Source organism: Plectropomus leopardus, chromosome 3 (assembly GCF_008729295.1).
Source record: "Plectropomus leopardus isolate mb chromosome 3, YSFRI_Pleo_2.0, whole genome shotgun sequence".
Classification (NCBI taxonomy): Eukaryota; Metazoa; Chordata; class Actinopteri; order Perciformes; family Serranidae; genus Plectropomus; species Plectropomus leopardus.
This window is the reverse complement of record NC_056465.1, coordinates 9,639,282-9,662,281: the sequence shown is the minus strand read 5'-3', so window position 1 is coordinate 9,662,281 and position 23,000 is coordinate 9,639,282. Positions and strand designations below refer to the sequence as shown.

Genomic DNA, 23,000 nt, shown 5'->3' with positions numbered 1-23,000 from the left:
TGCCTAAAATGAGGCCTCGCCCCCCGACTGTGTGACTGCCATTGGTAGCGCCACCGCTTGCTATGAGAATCGCTCTGCTTGTGTGTTGAGAGCTGTGGGAGGCATCGTTTTGTTGCAAGCCAATTCGGGACCCTGCTGGAGTCTGAACACTCCAAAACTAATAGTGAGAGGACTAAGTATCCACAGAAACACTTGGGGAGCAAACAACAATGCTGGGCCTCTTATAGGAATATCACTCAAGTTCTAGTATATGTATATATCTATACAAAACAAGAAGGGGTTTTTTATGATAAAAGGAAGTTATAACCTCTGCTCTGAGGAACCACGTCGTGGATAAAATCATCCAGCTTTTTATGATCTATTTAAATGGGCCATCATCAGCTGTAGCCTCCTTTACCATCACCACCTTAAAACCCACTAGTGACAGCAGTGGTGACACTTTTGATAAACCTTGCACCTTGTCCAGATTTGTCATAATCAAGGTACAGACTGACCCTTGTTATTCTAATATAAATATTTGAGTTAGTGGGGTGGAAAACAAATTCTCTCAAATCCAACAAATCCAAAGTATGTAACAGCACAAGATAGAGCATACAATCTGAAGCCCGTGCTCTATATGTTTTCAGGCAATGATAAATCTATGGGTGGATTTAGATTTTCTAAGGCATATTAAAGCCTATAAGTGTGTTTCAGAAAAATAAATTTAAATTGGAATGAATGCATTTTTCTACAGAGGGTTACTTATATTGTATTCAAATACAAGACATGAAACTGAGAACTGAAAGCACATATAGCTTTAAGAGAAAATGGAGGAATAAAAAAAAAAAAAAATTACCAGAGTCATCAGTGATCAATGAGCCAATGCGTGTTATACAACTGCCATCATTCAGCTTATTTCAAGAGTTTAACAAAATCTGTGCTGTTTTGTCATCCAGCGTAGTGCAGGGTAGCACTCACATGTAACCAACATGTAAACGTACTGCAGAACAAAGGTATGATTTTTTTTTTCTAAATCATCATTAGCAAGACAAAAATATATTTAGGAATCATCCTGATAGTCGTCTCATTTACCCCCCAAGGAGATATGCATTCAACTGTAGAGCAGACTCTTACCAGCTGCCTGTTAGCTCGCAAGATCTGAAGACATGCACAGCGTGAAGGCAGAAGGAAAAAAAGGAGAAATCAACAAAATACAGAAGAAAAAGACAAGCAAGAGAGAGAACAAAATGACTAAGTGCTTTCTGAAATACCAAACTTCAAACAGAGAGACAGATGGCAAAGATATGCAGCAGAGAAAGCAGAAGGAAACGGATTTGAGGAAACAGAGACACAGAAGACAATGATAAGAAGAAAAGGTAAAATTATCACAATATACTCATCAACAAGTGGATGAAAAACATGCTGGCACAGTAATAGAGACAAACAGATTGTGTAAAAGGCCGTTAAACAAAAAGACTGAATGAGGAAGAGACGGATAAGAAAAGACAACTCATCATTACATTCACACATTACTTTCTAACGTATCATTCATTACCTAATATGGTTTGAAAATCCACTCAGCCGGCCAACAACTTTTCTACGGAATGAAACACACAGCACATCACACACACAATCAAGCACTTACCTGTCCATTGCCCATAAGTGTGGTGTCTTCTCCCATCAGTATGTAGGATCCAAAGAAGAAGACGAAAGCATGACAGAAGCCCAACAGAGTCCAGTACAGGAACGTGCGGAAAGATAGCAGAGAGTTCTTGCTAATGTCCCTGTAGGATAAAAAAAAATCTTTGGAGGATATACTCAAAGTACTATCAAAGCACTGTGTCATGTTTTACTGTGATGAATATGTCTGGTAATGTACTGGTTGATTCAACAAAAATGTTAAATGAACTATGGCGCTAATAGTATGCAGCTACCAACAAACTAGGGATGATATCTAAACGACAACCAAATACTTGTTGACTTGGAATTTAATCAAACATTTAAAATTTAATTTATCAATCGATAGGCTATGCAATGCTGTCAAAAAATATGTTGCTGTGAAGTTCCAGTAACGATCAATTGATTGCTTTTATTTTTATCTTAATGTTGTCTGTCTTTACCGTTGTACATATTGTTTCCCCACATTATATATATATATATATATATATATATATATATATATATATATATATATATATATATATATATATATATATATATATATATATATATATATATATATATATATATATATATATATTATATATATATATATGTAGGATGCCTTTTTTTGCCACATCAGGCAAGGAACTAGCAATGAAAACTAGCTTCCCAGATAACTTGGGTGCATTTACATTTGTTTAAATGTCGATGAATGTACATTGTCCCTTCTTAAATACATAAACTACAAATTACAAAATTTAATTTTGCCAATAATCTATTAAAGAAACAACAAACTGAAACTATTTTTGTTTGATCTTGCTTAAAAAAAAACCCCAAAATTTAAAATCCTATTAGCTGTCTTTGGTTAACCACATTAAAGTTTCTTTATTTTGTTTAGAAATGTATTGCAGTTTTTTAAATACTTAAAGAAAACTGATAAAAGTAGCTTTCCACAAACAGTTAATGCTAAGATTTAGTGTACACCTACAGATTCCATGTAAACTTACCTGTACAGGCCAGGTTTATTCTGCAGTACGTGCGGATGGACCAGCTGTTCAAACAGACTGTACACCAGGATCGGCAGCGAGGTGAAGCAGATGTTGTACAGTGTCAGATAAACACTGTCGTACAGAGTCTGCGATAGACAGAGACACCATATCACTTAACACCAACCTATCAGCTGAAACTGATATATGTAATTTATCTAACCAAACTTAAACAAAAGGCACACTTGCACAAAAACAAATAAACAAAAAACAAAACAAAAAAACCTAACCTGACTTGAGACATGTTAAAATATCTCTACACAATATACGCAAAACATAAGATCCACCGTTTAAATGTTGCAGCAACTTTTAATTACTCTCTCCTGCACAGCCTTTTGAAACCTATGAAAAATATCAAATAAAAAATAAAATACTAACTGGATATCAATCTGTTTCATCCCAAGATCAATTCTGAAAAGAACCTTCAGTGTAATTAAGAATGCACTCAGTGAAGTCAATGTGAGGCTGTGCAACATTACAACCACAAACAAAACTGCAATGGCACATGAGAGGGTGGAGAGATGGAGAGATAAGACACTTACTTGTTGTGAAAACAGACAGAAGAACTGGTATAAAAACTGGGGCGTGATAAAACACACATTCTAGAAAAGACAGAGTATAGGAGCGAAACATTAAAAACATTGCAGTGAAAGGAGACATGGCCAAACACAGTCTTTTTGAGCTCTTGAGGACCTTTTTTACTAGAGACATTAAATTGAGTGTGTTTTGGAAAATGCTACACATTTTTTATTGATATAGCACTTCTCAAATTACTAAATTATCATGGATATTCTTAAAAGCAGAGTTCCTTACCTTGTAGAAAAAGTACTGTACAAGCGTAGCTATTCGAATGTAGTAGAAGTGACCGTGGACCAGCAGAAGTTTAGCCAGGAACTTAAACCTGGCGATTGCATAGTCACTGTTTCTCACGGCCTGACGACCCTCCTTCCCCATGATACCTGGATACAAGCACACATACATATATTTGAGGACATACTGCAAAAACAACACACTGCAGATATTTTGTGTGTGTGTGTGAGAGAGATGGGTGTTACCTATGCCCACATGAGCTTCCTGTATCATACTGACATCATTAGCTCCATCCCCAATAGCGAGGGTGATGGGTTTCTCGGGAGAGGTTTTTAAAAGACGCACCACCTGGAAAGAATAAAGTAACATTGACATTTTGGCATGAGGGTAACATATTTGGCTGGTGTGTGTGTGTTTGTGTGTGTGGCAGAGGCCTGGTACCTTAGCTTTCTGCAACGGGGCCATGCGGCAGCACAGCACGGCTGAACAGTTTTTACACACTTCCATGAAGAGCTTCTCGTGTTCCCGCAACGCTAAAGACAGACTGGCTCCATCTACGACTAACCCGTGCTGTATGACATGGTCCTCCTTTATCCTGGGAAAAAAAACAATGGAAAAGAGAAAAAAGTTAGGAATGAGCAGAATATAAGAGGAGATGGTTTAAGAGAGGAACGGGGGGGGGGGGGGTTGTGATGACGTTGTAGGAATGACTGTTGATGCTTTCACAAAATATTTAAACAATCAGATTTTTTGTTAATAATCATCAGTTATGTGGATGTATGACCAAGGTGGGTAAAGACAAATACTAGAACAGCTATAGCAGTCTGGTTAGTTTCATTACATAATTACAACTATTTACTGTAATGTAGCCTGTAAAACCAGGAAAAGGATAACACTTACAATATCACAATATCCACAATGTAAGACAATATCTTATGTGACCATCTTACCACAACTTCACTTTATTGCTCAGGACTGCAAGCAACAACTACAATTTGATGCCATATTAGATTCTACTGTTAGTCCATTCACCTATACATAATCTTGTTACACAGATGTTTTGTTAAGCATCCATTTGTCACAGACACATTATCCTCTTATATAGCGAGTCTGTATTTTAAATGAATCACTTAGGAACTGTCACAACCTCAGCTTTTTTTGCTGATGCAATATGATGTAGGGTTGGGCTGATGGAAGTCAGTCATCAGCTGCTGAACCCAATGCGCTAATGACATTAATTCCACGCTTAAAAACTAACAATTCTGATTTATGTACCATATGAATTCTGAGCTGCCAGATGGGTGAAGTAGTACCTTTTATTGCAAACAAGTCTGTCACCCCATCATGAAGATTTGCCACCATTACCGATCAATACTGACTCATATCCGTTGAGCTGTCTACCATTTTTTCTACCATTTTTCTGCTTTTTAAATTCACTGGTATATATGATGGGTTCTGGTGGACAGGTTAAAAGATGACATAGCAGCATCCCCACAGTAAGTTATTAAAAACTGATAGAAATGTGCTACATGTGCTACAATCCACCTTTTCCTCACCGCTCTCTGTCACTCTCTCTCACTCTCTCTCAAACACACTCACACACGTGGGAGTTCTTGTGTTTCTACCCTTGTACCCTCGTACCCTTAGAATGCACAAGGCTGCTGGTTTGCTGGGCAGCTTCACGTAGTTGATTACCTCCCAACAATGATGCCATCGTACACCACAATATATCACTGTGGACATTGTCAAATGCCACTTTCGTAGACATTGCCCAACCTTTTTATGTTTTAAGACCGACATATGAAATTTAAATATTTAGGTCTAGCTTTAGACTTAAGAATATATTGGAAACAAGCATATAAACAAAAACCACTATACGTTCACTGTAGCAATGGCTCTTCCTTTCTGCCTATGACTTTTATCAAAGTAATCAACGCAAGTCAGCCTGTTCCAATTTATATGCTAGATCGTATGAAACTGTAGCATTTTCATCTGTCCTATTTCTTAATTCTCTCATAGAGAAACTTTTCTATTTCCAGAAACGGCCCTCTAAAAACATGAGAACAAGTTGATGTGCACACATTTTACACTGATGCAGACAGTAACGATGGGACACCAATCACATGAAAGGTATCCAATGAAAGCCTAACTCCTGAACTAACAGTTAAAGAGCACCGGTGTTATCAGAATACAAGGCTTCAAGATGCATAATAAGACACACTGTGTTTATTCTACAGTCAAGAGTAGAATAAACACAGAATCCCAAACACACTCACCTCCTGGCCAGTCTGCGGAGCTGCTCAGCACACTCGTTATCAGAATGTTGCTGCAAAAGCTCCAGGATGTTCATGGTTCTGTGGAAGTGGCCACAGGACAGGCTGACGCTGACCGCCGTCTCATGTTTGTCCCCTGTCAGCACCCATACTTTGATCCCTGCCAGCCGCAGAGCTTCAATGGTCTCCTGGACTTTGTCTTGGAGTCTGAGGAGACATAGGAGGGAAAGAGTATAAACCAAGTACTTGTGTTGCATGTTCTGTGTATGCAAAGCTTCCTGTGATCCGTGTCTGTAATCACATTAGCACACTCCCCATGTAACATAAACCGATAGAGAATTTTGTTTTAGACTTGTTGTGGATGAGGTGATGAATTGAGCTGGCATTTCATCCTGTCGTTTCATTGCTGTGGTTGTAATGTGGTCAAACCACAGAGGCCTGTTAGAAAACTACAGTGCCCATAATTCAATACACCAATTTGGGGATTGTCAAGACCTCTTCATTTTCTACAGCTCCTTTTATTGAGCACTTAAAGTCTTTAAATATGAAAAAAATCTGTTTTAAAACATACAAGGCAACAAAAAATCGCATATAGTTATAGTATAGAATAAAGTCATAGGAGGTCATAGTTTGAGCTGACTTCTTCAACAGCAACACAAGATATAAAGGCTCTTAGGATCCGTGGTAGGTTTTCCATGTCTGATGAGAGGAGGAGGGTGAAAACTGACTGGGCAGCACCGAATTTTTCAAAGAATATTTATCTTATTTCAAACCGCAGTTAATATTTGGAGTGAGGTTAAAAGACAAAAAACAGGATCTAACATTACCATGCATGTCAGCATTAAACTATTCATATTAGGCTCAAAACAGAGAAATTCTACTCTAGTCTTCCATAATAGAGGAGATCCTTTGATTGTGACCATGTGTGCCTGAGGAGGAATTCATTCCAGATACATAAACAGAGCAGCAGAAAGAAACACGAGAGAGAAAAGAGATAAATGGAGAGGGAGAAGCTAGAGGCTTATGTGAGGAGCAGATGGTGAGCGGATGCAAACATATCAGCATTAATTTCCAGAGAGGCTGAGTGAGGTGACGTCTCTTTCTCCCTGCTGACTATATATTGTTTGTTTGTTGAAGATTCTCCCACCCACTGTGTCTGTCTGTCTGTTCCTGGCCATATGTTTCATACCGTTTTATGATGCCCTAGTTTTTTCTCTTATGTCAAACTATTTTTAATCCACACAGCTTTAAGGGTTATTTCCTGTAAAAATAATCATGTTTAGTTTGCAAGATTTCTCCCACTTTCATTTGTGCCCACCATGATTCAAACATATCCATATGTGTTGATTTCCTATTTTGGATTTGGGCCATTCTTTGAGAGCGCTATTAGAATATTTATACAGTTCAGTTATTCACTGCACCACACTCTCGAAGCGGAGTGTGTTCTCTGGGCACAGAAGGAGCAGTAGGCTGCCAGTCATAGTTGAGACTTAATCATTCATTGTGTTGGGTCTAAAAGTAAACTTATTGTAAACACCAAGATTTCAACAGTGCCACACATGGATTCTAATTCTGTGGGAATCACTGGTTTGGTTATCTAATCTTTTCTTCTCTAGCTTTGAGCGGCTCACATCTTTACTGTGGGTATGACTGAAAAAGCAGATTTTCTACTAATCGAACATTTCACAGCACTTTGAGTCCACAGCTCTGTTAGTGGCACTGTGAGGCTTCACATAGTCACAGCGATGCTATAAACTAAACGCTAATGTCAGAATGCTAACATGCTCACAATGACAATAGAAACATACAAATGTTTAGCAGGTATGTTCCCCATTTTACCCATCTTGGTTTGGCATGTTAGCAGGCTAAGTTTTGCTAATTAGCACTACAGACAAAACACAGCTGAAGCTAATGGAAACATAAGTCATTAGTTTTGCAGGTCTGGTCAAAAGCCCAAGTATTGGACACATTACATTTTCTAACTACATCAAAAGACAGAGAATCACAAGTCATTAAGATTTTATCCAATAACTTTTCAGACATTTCACAAAAAACGTCAATGTGCTGGTGGTGTTAGCTTAAAAGTCAGGACATCAACAAAGTCACTAAGCTAGTCCTCTTGGGACCATGACTGTCCCTCCAATAGTTGTTGAGATATTTCAGTCTGATACAAAGTGGTGAACTGACCGACCTTCAGACCAACATTGCTATCCATACGGCCATGCCACTGGCATCCAGAGAGAGACACATTAAAAAGATTGTTGTGAAAGCTAACCATGCATAAATAAAACATATGTTTATCCAAACAGTAACTATATGTTATTTACTAACTGCCAGCGGCACCACATGATTAAAAACGTGCATGTTGAATAATCTACCTTATGCTGGATGCTAAATGTCTCTGTAATTGGGCAGTTGGAGTGGCTCTTGGATGATCCCCCTCAGTGGCTTTCCTTTAATGCCAGTAACCATACTGTACTCAAAAGCCAGCAAATTTTGATTCAGAATCAACTTCTTCCTACTGTTTGCATCAGTTAAGATGCATTGCACATACACAGCCATATTAGAAGCGAGGATAGAGGCTAACCTAAACATGGCCAGCACTACCTTGTGCTGCAGCTTTCTGTATGGAATGTACTGATAAACTGATAAGATTTTTACTTGAAGTCACAGACTTTAACTTCATGGGAATATGCATAAGGGATGAGAACTGGTTTTCAGTACGGACAACACCAATATATTCAAATGCATTTGTAAGACTTCATACTTGTCCTCAACCCCCGTTGCTCCCAGCAGATGCAGGTCTCTCTCAATGTAGCTGAAGGCCTCCTGTAGTCTCTCCTCCCTCTGCTGCAGCGCGGTGCGGGCAGCATTCAGACGCCTGTCCACATCAATGTACTCCTCCGGGCTGAAGTGGCGACACGCTACAACCAAGGTTCGCAAACCTTTCTACAGTTGCAGAGGGAGGGTGGGTGATGGGTTGAGAAAAACAGGGGACACAAGTCAGAATATGAGAAATATGAAATGGAAAGATGAGAGGAGAACATGAAGAAAGGAAGAGGAATATGAAAATAATAAATGCAAAAATGAAAGAACAAGTTTGTGTAGAGAGGAAATGTGTGTAAGTCAAGAAGATGAGGATAGGAGAAGAAGAGAGAGACGAAAGGAAGCAGAAAAAGAAAGAACAGAAAAACAAATTATAAAAGCTTGGCTTTAAATCACGGAACCAGCCTGAGGGGCAGACGACCACAAATCAACCCAGTCCAGAGCACTGACTCCTGGGTACTGACGTACGATGACATGATGTGGGGGCCGGATATGTGTGTGTGTTTGTGTGTATTTGTGTGAGTGTTGTGGTGAAGAATTTACAGTCTAATGGGAACACAGAGCAACAGAGCCAAAAGTAATCACTTCAATGCTGGGAAATGCCAGGCCTACGCAAAAAGAGACACGCAATCCTGAACATATGGATCAAGCGGTATTTCAGAGTCAGACACTTGAAGGTTGCAATAAAAAGAGGAATTTTTCTGTGAAGAAATTCTGTGATGCAAGTGAGGTATATAACGTTAATTTACTGTGCCGCAAATATGTTCTTGTCGACCCTCCTTTATCTTGGGAAAATATGAATATTAATAGTCATTTTATCTCAACAGACTGCGTCACGGGAAGATGACTCACCACAAAATGAAGTACATTTAATCAAAAATAATAAGATGCATGTTGATCAAGTGTAGCAAACATATAAGCATGTACATTGTGTCCAAATAATCTACAAATTCAGAGAATATTTTTTTGCAAAAAATGTGATGGGATTTTGCCGACTACTACAAACCAAACAGATAAATAATATAGTGGTAACAGTGCAAGATGTGGAGACACAACTGAAAAAATACACACTTCAATAATGCTATGGAAAAAAGAAGCATTTCTTACCAAAGCGAACTCGTCAACGTGCAACCTCGTCTTTTCTATCTCACCACTGGTAGTGAAAGGCAAGATGGCCGACTCGGCACCCTTAGTGAACAGTACTTGGCCTCCTTCAAAGTCCAAACAGCAAGAAAAAAGCATTGGTAAACATACAGAAAAGAAAATGATACCTTGTTAAAAATACTATGAAAATACTATTCAAGTGTACACTGGTACACAAAATAAAAACCATAGCATATTTATCTAATAGCTCTCAAGCCATTTGAGTACATTTTCAATTTCATTTTCACATTTTCTTGTTTCATTAACTTTAATAATTTCACATTTTAACAATGTTCACATTTTTTATCTTCAGTCTTTTTTAAGAAGGTGACATAATGAATTTAACATTATACACATGTATAGCACATACTGAACACTAAAAACAACAACAAAAAGGGGAACAAGGTAAAATAATAGTCCAAATAAACTAATAATTTTATCTTGCAAAAGCCGGTAAATTTGGGATTTTTTTTTCTTCAAATATGGCACCCATGTTTATGTTTCTGATTGCATGTTTGTGCAAAGGAAAACAAAACAATACAAAACTAGAGTGAAATTAAACAATAAAATAACTAAAATAGTAACAAAATAACCTTAATAATGAACACTATTAGGTATAGTAAAAATAAAATATTAGTAATGCTTTGGAAATATTTTGGGGGAAAATCGAAAAAGCAAGGTGGTAATAGTATGGAAGGAGTGATATCTCTCCAGTCTTCTGTTTGACCATATGATCAATTTGCCTTTTGTCAAGCGTCCATTGTTAGTTGCTGCAAGCAATATTTTGTCAATAATGCTAATATACTGTGTGGTTTAACGTGGAGTTACCTGAGGGAGTCTGCAGTATGACGCTCATCCTTCTGCGGTCAGCATCAAACTCTAACACATGGAGCAGTTTATATCTGAGAGAGCAAAGAGAGACACTCACAAGACTGATGTGATGATTCAATTTTTTATAGACAGCTCACACTGCCATTTTTCTGCCTGCAGTCTAAATGGCATGCTATCATTTCAGAGATTAAAAAGGTTAGACGTACTTTTCTGCCTTGCCAAATGTTTTGATTTCCATGGTATCTCCACTGCTGCATGTGAAGGCCACTCCGATCCTGAGAGAACAAAAGGAGAGAAGTTAAAGCTAGAGTTCTTTGGAGAATGGACATTTTGACTTCTACATGCTGGGTGACAAAAAATGGAGTTTGGGAGTTTTTTGAAGGTAATTGGGCTTTTAAAAGATACAAAAATGTAACTTTTAGCAACAGTATTCTTCTCAAGCTATTCAGGGCCCAATTTTAATGACAAGTAAAAAGTGGTAAGTCGTGGGTGTTCAGTGTGACAGTCTCCAAGTGCACCTGCTCCCTTTGTTCAAGTATGTGCAGCAGCGCAAATGGTCTGGATGAGGTGGTACAATCAACCAGTCACATCACTGGTCTTATTGCTATGAAATAGCAGTGCCTATCACATAAAACATGACAAGAGCAGCTCAGCAACTGGAAAGATGGTTTTCAGGAAATGATACTGCAGTGTAGATGGTGCAGAGTGGCGCGACATACGCAGGGCAAAGAATTTGCTGCCATAGGCAAATAGTGTGGTTTTTATTCCACTTCTACCATGAAGATACAAATATTTAATAAAAAAAAAAAAAAAATTAAACCATTTTTAGATTGCATTCATGCAATGTTATTTCAGTTCTACATCCACTGCTTTTCGTGGTATAGATGGCTGCATCATAACATTGTTAACTGAATTTTTCACACAATATAAAACAGCTGTGAACAACATACTATGAGAATTACTCATTAATTTCAAGATGAATGCAGACTGCTACACCAACACGCCCACTTTGACCACATTAAATGTTCATTTTTGATGCCAATATACTTCATCTACTGATTGGAGAATGATCACTTATAATCGGTATTTATTTTGTTCTTGGAAAAAATAAATTACCGGATTGGCAGTTAAGTGAAAGCACCGTGAGGCAGCTATGCCTCAGGATGTAGAGTGGGTCATCTTTAATTCACAATGTTGGCAACTCAACCTCCAGCCTCCTCCTGTTTGTATGCCAAAGTGTCCTTGAGCGAGACCCTGAACCCCAAGCTGCCTCTGATGGAAAGGCCAGAACCCTACATGTGTGTATGAATGTTTGTTTGAATAGTTGAATGACAGACAAATTGTGAAGCGCTTTGACCGGTAGGCTAGGAAGGCTTTATATAAATGCAAGCTGTTTAATATCCATTGACCATTCTGAAATGTCTATTTTCAGTGCAATTTTCACAAAAAACAACAACAACTAGCTTTGCACTGCCCAATTTCTCTGTTTGCACCCCTCCTTGTGCCTGTACATGCAAAGTGAATATCAAGGTCAGGAAAATATCAAACCGTGGGAGTACAGATTGTGCTGGCGGTTGGGCGGCCATGAAAATAGGGCCCTCAATCATGCATTCATTCAGTCATTCAGCTATTTATCTTCCTCGGGGTCATGTAGGGATGGTGTTTACAATTTATGGCAGGTGTTAATTATGTGGGACAAGCAAGTGAAATGCAGGTGAACAAACACATGACTCCAAACAAGGTAATAAGATCTTGTTGAGAAATGACTCAGCACTTTTTGATTATTATTATTATTATTATTATTATTTTTGAACACCAGAATTTGGTGCCAAGCTAAAAAATCCCTACTATCTTTTGTGTACTCTGACCAATGGCGTCACATTTCAGTTTAATGGTGTGGTGACGTTAACAGAGTGCTCTATTTATGAGTGATTATTGAGGTTATGGTTCCAACAGTGTCTCCTTTCAGTTTAAATCAACACAGATACACTGTCTGTAGCTCATTAGCGCATGAAGGCACTGGGTCATGGGTGCAGCCCCTTACTTCCAGACATAATTTAATTTGATGGTATGAAAACTACACTTGCCAGGATCAGTGGCTCCATGCACCATGAATCCTGGAAGTTTTGTAAAACAACAAAGTCTAACAGTTTAGTTGGGTGCTACAACCACATTTCTTTATCGTCAGTTCTCCATTGTTTCTTGTAGTGCTGGAGGGGTGTTGCAGCTATCAAACTGCTATAGTACAACGTGGTTAAATTCTATTAATGTTTTTCTCCCTTCTGAACCATTTTCCACACAGACGTCTGGAGTGTTTTCTACCACTCCTGGGACATTAAAGTGTTGCCTGCTCTAAATTTCAGTGACAATAAAAATGAACAACAAATGATTAAGTGCCACTTTTATTTGGCCTGTGGGCAACCTGCACAAGTATTTCAAAATCCCTTAGCAACTGACACATACTGGTGCAATGATCAAGAGATATTATCCAGTGCTTTTTGGCTAAACTAAAGCCCAAACTCTTCTCTTAAATCTATAGTAGCCTGAACAGACTCTGGACATCACACTGAACTCACAGCTCTGAAACGTTTCGGTTTCTTCTCAACATTTCCTCTTCAACATTGGACACGCAGATGAGTACATTTCCTGAGTTGTAACAATGACACACCCATCTACTCTGACAAGCTACTCTGAAACCACAAGCTCATATGGAAGTGTGACACAACAAGACACTCAGCTTTCACTGACAACTTTATTTCGAGGTTTCCATCAGATTTCAGCTGGTGACTTGTTCAAGCCACAGGTGAAATTCCAAACTTGCTTTTAGTCATAGAAAAAAACAGTGGCTGTCACCACTGGATACAACAACAGATTCAAGTCCTTAAATCTCCAACAATTCAAAACAATCTGCGCCATTCTTACAAACAAGTGCAGTCACAATTCAGGCTTAAAAATCAACTGTGGCCAAACAATACAAAAACCCAGTACTTCAACCAAAGAAACATAGCTGTTGCTAATATCTGTGTTTTCAGTTGGTCACAAAGGTGCTCCTAATTGTGTGAAGCATGTTTCAAATTTGCTTTAGTGGTGACGGTTGGTGGAAACAGCGGAGATAAAGGCGAGAGTAACACTGCGTGAATCAGCTAGCTTTGCTGGTTCTTCAACTGATGCACTCAATGTAAAGAAGCAGAGAAGCTCAAATGTAAATGTAACTGTACCTCTTTGCTGCCTCTACTAAAGCTTTCTCGTCCGGGGAAGAGGCGTAATATTCCATGTGATTGGAAGAGAAACCGTTGACATGGGAGAATGGGTCTCCACCCCCAACCAGGCAGTCTGGCTGGTCGTAGCTGATCTGAACCGTGTGACACAACGACACCGCCTTAAGAAATAACAATTCCTCACCAATCTGTATGGAGAGACAACATGGAGGTATGAGAGAGGAAGAAACGCCATCAAGTTTATTCTGTGACACACTGTATGCCACTGTAAACATAAATGAGATATGATTCAGAGTCTCTTCATTTGTACTTAATTTGTAAAGAGGAACATCATACTGTAGCAGAGGCTTTATGTGTCTGCCAAAAGAAAATAATTGTAATGAGTAAATATGCGAGTTACCAGGTGAGGCGTAGAACCATCTGGAGAATCTTCAGTCATTCCCTCTGGTACCAGTTTGCCGTTAACTTCCCGGTACTTGGTTCCGTTAATTGAACACTCACGGAACTGCATCTCGTTTTCCGTTAGCGTACCCGTCTTATCTGTAAACACATACTCCACCTGGGGAACAGAAACACACAGATGCACACAGAAGTTGAATATTATGCAGTCTAGTTCTTAAGGTGAGGCAGAGTTCAAGTTCTCTTTCATCCTGTAAGAATGTAATTTGATTAGTAGGACATGCACTTAAATACAAACACATACAGATATTCCTGTGTTCAGTTTATGCATATGTGAGTTTATGTATATGTGTCTTTACTCCCTTGCTGCATGTACGAATGGGTGCCTGCACTTCTATTCCATACCTGTCCAAGCTCCTCGTTGAGGTCAGAGGTGTTGACTTGAGCTTTCTGGTCGCTCTCCTCATGGTAAAGGTCTAAATCCCAGCCAATGAAAAAGGAGCCAAGGAACTTCTGCATCTCCACGGTGACATACAGCGAGATGGGGATGATGAAGTTATAAAGGACCAGAAACGCCAAGAAGTCTGAGATGAACTTTAAGATCTGAAGACAGATGAGAGTAAATTTAATAAGACTGAGACACAAGAAAACAGAAAAACAAATGTAAACAGTTTGAACTTTAACCGGAAGAAAAATGGAGAGTGGGTGAAAGAGAACTGACAAAAACTGAAGCGGATTATAGTTAGAAAACAGGAAAAATGGGAAGTCCTTAAAGACCTAAAAATGCTTCAAAATCATTATAAGTAAAGATGTTGTCGTTTGATCCGTTTAAGATAACAAATCATTTTTGTTATTTAATCTCAGCTAACATCAGCCATGGTTCATCTGACAAGAAAAATACAAAAATGTTCTTGGCAATGTTGTAATGCACTGCGCAACGTAATTTTGTAAGTGGATGAAAAGATAAAAATTGCAAAATATATTTGATGAATACACATCTTAGCCACACAGAGTGATGGTGCATCAGCACTGATCCTCGTGAATCAAAGTAGGCAGGGTAATTTATTCACATTACAGAGATAATTACTTTATGTGTCAGGAAAGGAGAGTGAGGGAGGACCACAATCTGAGAAACAAAGTATCAGCAGCAATACAAAAGCTACATTTATGACATGTTAGACTTGGAATTGAGCTGTGACAATCTTACTAAACAAAATACAGAAAAAAAAGAAATTTGCTATTCTCTAATGTGTAGGAACATACATTACACACAACCAAATATTATAGTTACAGTTATAGTCACTAAATAATACAAGTACAATGTTTTTGTAGTTATCCTTTTTGGACTTGGATATTGTAATGTTGAGGCCTCAATTTGAGACAATTGTCAGGCTTTTGTAAGAGTTATTCCCTGGAGAGAGGAGATGGCTGTGATAGAAAAACAAACAATCATTAGTGTAGGGGATACACTGAATGGGGTCAAGGGGTTTCTGGAGCACCTGTTATACTAAATGTAAAACCACAGCCATTATTTTGTTGCTGCTATTTCGTTCTGTCTCCAGGGAGAAAGAAAGAAAACAAGTGTACTGGACTATGATCCCCCCCACCCCCCTGTCTTGATACATAGAGGCTGCTGTTCTCTCTGACTGATTAGTGTTGGCAGGTGGGCTGATAGGCTGGCAGACTGTCCCTATGCAAAGCACTTCCTCTCTTAAGTCTTGTCACTAAATCTAAAGACACTAAAACTGCCCTACCAGCACCTCTCTGGGACTCTGTGTGTGTATGTGTGTACATGTGGATTCTAGGATGACCTTATCTTAATATTTTCACATACTCTCTCTATTAATTTATAATGGCAGAGTAGAGAGAAAAAGCCCATCATAATTTCATATGGAGACTTAAGTGGAGTAAAAAAAGAGAGAGAGAAGGAAGTGGAATGTTGACTAACATCTCAACTCATCTTCTCTCTGGGGCTGAGTCTCCACTACGTACAAAAGAAAAATCAATAGGAATGCATTCTTCTGATGCCTAATACAAACAAGACTTACTGGACTGCTGTTTCTCTCTTGTTCTGTCTTTTGGTTGTAGAAAGGCTCGTCCCATTTGTCCTCAGCCTGCCAGGCGTACTTCAGGATGGTGCTGAGGACGGCCTCAAACAGCAAGATGCCCAGGTAGATGATTAGGAAGGTATTCATCGACCTAACACAAGAAAATATTTACAGGTGAGTGTTAAATTAAGCACATCCTAAAACTTCAATATTATTGCTTAGTCTGAGAGACAACAGAAAGTGCTCACTTCTCTACTGCAGAGCGTTTCTGGGACTTGCACTTATAGTTGAGGGCCATCTTGGACTCCATCCCTGTGTAAACTGCCACACCTGCAACAACACAAAGTATTTACACAAGGCTTATGGGATGTCAGATCATTAGACTGCTATTCAATTTATGCTCGAAGTCATGAGGACATGAGACACCGAAATTATCCATGTCTGCATGGTAGTTTATTGGCATATGGTTCTCCAACCTAACCAATTACATCAGTATACACAGATCATAGAAAAAGAAGGAGAGCTGAACGGACATTTCCATTTAAATCATATAGCAGAATGGTCAGAGTGGCTGCCATTTCTATGTGTAGTGTTGCTATAGCAATTGTTGTCACGGGCTAACTTCTGTATAAACATTCTTATAAACAAATCAACATAAAGTGAAAACCTCACGCAAAGTGAGGTATTGCACTAATGACTAAATAGTAATAGTGGAATAGTAAAGTTGAAAATAAGCAATTTGTTAAAAATATTACTGTATTTTCCTGTTTCTTTTGTTGCCATTGTTGCATCTTTGGTGAAACATGATGTACTGTAGCTGCCTTTCAAGAACAAGTGAGAGCCGCTGCCCAGCTGACAGCTGAGAGGCAAAAAGAAACAGCCAGAATAAACAGCTTGTAGATCTAGCATTTTTTCACATCTAATTCTGTGAATACAGGGCTTATTTCAACCAAACCAGTTAGTTATTGTTGGAACAGTGGAAAGACTAACGTTGACTATAACTGTTTTGGTGAGTTTAAGATAATGCTAATCTTAGTTCAGTGAAAAAGAGAAACTTGGATTGGAGTTCAGCTGTATTTTTCCGTTTAATAAGGAAAACAGCAGTAAAAGAGGCCAAATCGGCGTTCTCAATCTAGTGAGCGTGACACACTTTACAGCCTCACTGAGGTGTGTTGTTACCATAACAACTAAATACAATCTCAATTTTCTTTGCAACTAGTGCAAATAGTTTGATGCCTTTCTATTCATTCTGTTTCTGTGACAAAGACTTTGATTAATATAATCAGACCTCAAATATATGTAAATGAGTGGCCTGCCCTACAAGTAATGTCCACTGAGCTTGGCTTTTTTTGTCAAAGCTGCGATGTAGCTGTGTCACCTCTCTATCATGCTTCCAATATCCACCAGAAGGATTTTAGAGGCAAGCTATTCTTGAGCAGCTATATTTTTTTCTCCCTCAATTCAACTGGAAACTTCCCACTGTAAGAAATCATTTACCCCCTAGCTGCTTCCCTCTCAGGTGGAGGTTCTGCTTTTGCAGGATCTTTTCCTTTGATTCTAACTGTATTGACTCACCAAAAATCTCTTTGGTATTTTTCAACCTGGCTCCTCGCAGCAGCAAATTCTCCGGGCCCAGCGGTCTGAAACAAAAGCAAACAAAAACAGAGATAGAGAGGGATAGATGCTGCGACAGGACTTCAGCACAAACAAGACACAATAGGAGCATGATACTGAAATAAAACAACAACAATAGATGAGGCTCACACATTTTCAGTTGATGTGATAAATCATTTTTTTTTTTTTTTTCACATTTTTGTCTGCTCATGAAATATTAGTCCACTGCTAAAACTAAATTGTGTAACACTGGCACCAGTATGCTAATCAAAAGGCCCTGTGTCCATATTATTTCTCTAATTATCAGCCAAAACAGCTAGATAAATCTGGTCTCACCTGACTATCTCCTCTCCATGTTGAGTCACCGTAATACGGCCGACAAACCTGGAAGACAGCAAAGGCGTTTTAGTTGAGTGGTGTGAGAGAGACAGTGACTACATTCACATGCACAAAGGAAACAAGGCTACTGGAAGAAATCATGTAAATGCAGGAGATCTGATAAAGGCTTGTACATGCATTTTAATAACGTGATTTTTTATATATTGCTGGTTAGTAATTGTATTTCTCCCTGATGCTCTGACATATTTTACATGTACTAGACTGATGCCTCTAGCAGCCTGGCTGGGTTTTCTCTGCAGCATTTGGACTAACGGAGCACTTAGAGAATTCACTCTACAGTGAACAGTTTTTCTTAAACCATGAGAATGTCTCTAAACGTTAAAAAAAAGAGGGAAACTGAGATTTATAGAACTACAAATTTTAGCTTCAGTTGGACTTGAATCCTGGATAATTTGCATCCATTTAATGATAGTGATACTGTCAGTTCCCTCCAACGGAATTCTAACAAGGTCTTAATCCCTTAAGGTCCAGACACAACAAACCGAAATCAGTGAACTAGCGGATATGAAAATGCCCTGCTGCATCACCTCACCTTGCCTGTGTCTCAGCCAAAAAGTTGCACATGAACACACTGCAAAGATTACAGCCGACAGCTAACAATATGAAAGGAAATACCCCTCTATATCAGCAGACAGCGGTCTGTAATTATCATTCAAAAAGGGAAACCGGAAGACTTTTTTGACGCTATTTAGCCAGTTGGCACACTGACAATGCAATCCAATACTGAAGAAACAAAGCATATTTACTGTGTGCCAGTGAGCAATTATACAAACCATCAGGAAACATTTCTGCTAAAGAGCCCAATGGCTAAAAAAATTACCTGACCTTATACAAGAAGTTGGTTTTGACTTCAATTCCTCTTGACTTTAGCTGTTTGCTGTCCTCATTTCTATTTCTCTCTTGTGCGCTGTGCTTAACTGCCAATCAGAGTAATTTCATTCACCAAAGGGCTCCACTATCACCAATTCATCCTGCTGAATAAATGGAAAGCCAGCGCCTACTACGGCCGACAAGGACCAATTACATGCCACAGCGTCCAGGGCGACAGATACTTACTGACGGCCCGACATTAGCTGACAGCTGACCATCGCGTTGGTGTTGTCAGAGCCTTTATCTTGATTAAAGAAACCAAGTTTCTGGTCAATGTTATGTTGCAGAAATCAGATCACAGAGCAGCTTTCGGTACTGGTATCAACTTAGTAACCAGCATAGTGTGGCTCAGTCCACGCGTTTTTGCTGGTTTCCCTCTTACAGAGCCAGGACTGTGTATGAACACTGGATTTTTTTTCAACTCAAACACACAGAACGGAAAGCTAGTGGGCCATGAGGAGATAATCGTTGAATTTGACATTAAGTACATTGATTAAAATCGTTGGCTACATCCTTAAGTGCAGTTCTAACGCAGTGAGTGTTGAGAAAGAGAGAGACAGCAACCAAAAGAGGGGGAAGTGAGCAAATTGCCACCGAGAGAAAAACTGCTTGATCTAAAAATACACTGATCGATCCTAAACTAGCCAGCTGAGACAGACAAGAGGAAGAGCAGTTGTTGAAGAGGCGATTAAGCCATCTCACCTCATCTTGTGGGGAGGGCATTTCTACAATTTATTATCATGGTGGCTTTTAAAATGGGTTTTGGAGACTTCCATGAGTCTTTGGGGATGCCCAAATAGAGTGAGTGAAAAGACTCATCTATATCTACAGTGTTACAGTGTTATTGTTATGCAATACAATATAAAAAGCTAGAATAAAAATAAGAAAAACAAAAACAAAAAAAATCTGGCAAAATTATGAGTCAAAAGGCAGAATCTTCATTTCCAATATGTGCTTTATGACTTCTGGAGTGCATACACACAGATGAAGATTACCTGTACAAGTCAGGTTCTGGTTGTTGGCACTCCACCACAGCCTGCAGGGCTTCCAGTTGGTTCACCGACTGACACACTGCTGTCTCCGCCACAGAGTAATGAGTCTACAAAACATACACAACACAGAAATACAGTTAAATCCTGATGAAAGAGAAACATTGTTTCTTAGACAGTGCAAACACGTGAACAAATACTGGAGATCTACACTTTAAACAAAAAGCCTTATATTCATAAAATAACTGGTTTGGTCAGTTGTGACTGCTCTGCCTGCAAGGAGGCTACGCCTCAACAGCTTTCCCTGCCATATAAAGGAGAGAGAACATCAGTGAATGTGTTATGTATGTGTTCACCTCCACAAAATCTAGGGCTGTATCAGAATTATGTCAGTCGAACCAGATTTGGCTGTTCAATATGAATATTGGAAGATTTGTTTTGTTTTCCAGATGGAGTTTTAAAGTTTGAACAGGCTCAGAGGGGCGTTCATTGTGACAGCGGCATTCACATGATATAGTTAACAAGCTAAAATCGCTAACGACATCTTGCAAACATTTTTTTTTTGACACTAGATATCAACAAATGCAGAGATTGTATCGTATTAACTTGCTGTGAGCTGTAAATGTACCACTGCTTCACCTTATGGTGCGAGCTCTCTCCCTCTGTTCTGCTGCAGCTTGTCTGCAGCTGCAAAGAGTAGCGTGACAGTCAAGAGCACTCACTCCAAAGCAAATCTGTGGACCAAAACGTCCCCTAAAGCACAATGCGCAGAAAAAAGAAGACAAAACATCCTTGAATGAATCCCTATGCCAACTCTATTTGGGTTGACTGTCTAACCCTCTGACCTTCTGTAACACCAAATATACTGACTCTGTCCAAAACAGCTGAGCTCATTTTTTAAAACTTGTCATATAATGTATATTTGGTCAGACTAACCTGATCCCTTCAAACTGTAGCTACACTAAGAAAAAATAGAAAATATATGGATGTGCTATGGCGGTATCACTTTACAATGCACGCTGTACTATAGCTACAAACAGCTGCAGCTGACAGCAATATAGTAGAAATTCCCAGGCCAACATCGCAAAGTGAGGCTAGGCTAGGTGAAGATAGGGATGGCTAAGCAAGGTGAGGTGAGGCAAAGCGAGGCAAGGTAAGGAAAAGGAAGGAGAGGACTTTATAAATGCAAAAATAAGAGGCACAAAACACTCAAATTGTATTTTCATATCTAAGTCGTTTAATTTTGTTTTTTCCATATACCTGGCACACCCACAGGCTAGCGTTTCTCATGTGACAGACAGCCGCAGGTCTGCCAACTAATCTCTATCTTCTTAATGAAAGACAATGAAAATAAATAAATAAAACATGCACACAACAAATTCCTTTATGAGAGGATAATTCAGAAAATGTCGAAAATAGAATATAATAAATTACACTTGGATAATGCTGCACAGGGATTTTCTGAAAGTTTTGTGGAAGTGTTTGTGCTATCTTTTGTCCGGCCTCTGCTAAAGTCTGTTTGCACTATGTGCTTTAATTTTCCATGCACTCTGCTCTTCTGAATGCCATTCGATAAGAAAGCCTTAGACAACCTAGGAGGGTGAGTGCTACAATTCATATTTTTGAGGGGGTTGCACTGGGCCATGGTTAGACTCGAACATGCAGCTGCTGCGCAAGTACACAGCCTTTGTACATGGAACACCTGCTCTACCAGGTGAGCGACTGTGTGCCTCACTAAAACTCATTTATGAGTAGCATGAGGTTGCAACCATGTCAGTAACATGATTCAAGTCCTACTATTGGTTTTACACAAAATTCTGCAAAACATCAACAAAGGCAGTGATGAAAAGAACGGCCACAAAATATTTAAAAATCTATTCAGTAATTGTGTTATTTTGAAGGAAATGCACACAACATGTTTATCAAACCTCAAGGACTAAATGTAAACTTTTTGATGAATGTAACTTGTTTACATGGCATGGGGGAGCAGGTGGAACAGTGGACTCGTTTGCAGTTTTGAATTGCAGGATTGGATGTGGACAAGCAGCTATCTTGTTGACTTAATCAAATGGTTGTTTGCAGCACAAATAGTAGCACTAGTAGGTTGTTAGAAAGTTTTATGCCAGAAACTCAGACACACCACAGAAATTCTCAAATACACTCCCAAAAACACACACACACACACACACACACACACACACACACACACACACACACACACACACACACACACACACACACACACACACACACACACACACACACACACAGACAGACCTTAAGGTTGGTTTCTCCATCGAGGCTGGCTGTGGTGATGTGACAGGTGCCATCTGCACGATCTGATGACAGCAATGCCAGGTCAGCTGGGAATGTCTCATCCTTAGCCACACGAACAATATCCCCCACCTGGACAGACAGGCAGTAAAACACACACATACACATCAAGGTCGATAGTGTTCAAGTTTTATAATAACATTTACTTACACTGTTTTGAAATCACCCTTAAGTACATTTTTCAGGAAGGGAGTTGAATTTAATTTTTAGTCTGAATTTTCATAAAAGTTATACCTCATAATATCTCATCTTTGTAAAGAACCAAAGTGGAGACAAAGTTTGTCAACTTAATGTTCAGAAAAGAACAGAAAAAATATTCCCTTTCTATCTTTTTTTCCTCAAAGAAGAGCACTGGATACACGATTTACAAAATAGATGCACATGTCGTAGCAGACAAAAAAGCAACTTAATTTCAGTTGAACTTTAGATAAAATAACTCCCTCCTGTAGACAGCAAGTCTGCTGGCTGTGACTGGGTAAACATATCAAGTGTACTTGACGAGCTTGAGAGGTTCATTTACTGATTCAATAAAGGACACACGTCACTTAGGTAGCACAGC

General features: G+C 39.0%; 1 protein-coding gene across 3 annotated transcripts in view; it reads right to left on the bottom strand.

Annotated features, from left to right (window-relative positions):
• Window positions 1-23,000, bottom strand: part of atp11b (ATPase phospholipid transporting 11B (putative)) — a 62,907-nt gene that overhangs the window by 26,091 nt on the left and 13,816 nt on the right. For all 3 annotated transcript variants that reach the window (XR_006107305.1, XM_042514199.1, XM_042514192.1), the window contains exons 6-25: window positions 22,385-22,513; window positions 20,114-20,217; window positions 18,186-18,233; window positions 17,811-17,875; window positions 16,484-16,565; window positions 16,236-16,386; window positions 14,593-14,790; window positions 14,189-14,347; window positions 13,789-13,976; window positions 10,777-10,845; window positions 10,568-10,641; window positions 9,704-9,807; window positions 8,538-8,719; window positions 5,774-5,977; window positions 3,939-4,092; window positions 3,743-3,845; window positions 3,501-3,646; window positions 3,230-3,289; window positions 2,649-2,776; window positions 1,625-1,763 (exon numbers count right to left, since the gene is read on the bottom strand). Coding sequence is in view for 2 of the 3 variants with exons in the window: in XM_042514199.1 (XP_042370133.1) it covers window positions 1,625-1,763; window positions 2,649-2,776; window positions 3,230-3,289; window positions 3,501-3,646; window positions 3,743-3,845; window positions 3,939-4,092; window positions 5,774-5,977; window positions 8,538-8,719; window positions 9,704-9,807; window positions 10,568-10,641; window positions 10,777-10,845; window positions 13,789-13,976; window positions 14,189-14,347; window positions 14,593-14,790; window positions 16,236-16,386; window positions 16,484-16,565; window positions 17,811-17,875; window positions 18,186-18,233; window positions 20,114-20,217; window positions 22,385-22,513 (2,487 nt within the window). In the remaining variant the exon portion in view is untranslated. The remainder of the gene's footprint in view (window positions 1-1,624; window positions 1,764-2,648; window positions 2,777-3,229; window positions 3,290-3,500; window positions 3,647-3,742; window positions 3,846-3,938; window positions 4,093-5,773; window positions 5,978-8,537; window positions 8,720-9,703; window positions 9,808-10,567; window positions 10,642-10,776; window positions 10,846-13,788; window positions 13,977-14,188; window positions 14,348-14,592; window positions 14,791-16,235; window positions 16,387-16,483; window positions 16,566-17,810; window positions 17,876-18,185; window positions 18,234-20,113; window positions 20,218-22,384; window positions 22,514-23,000) is intronic.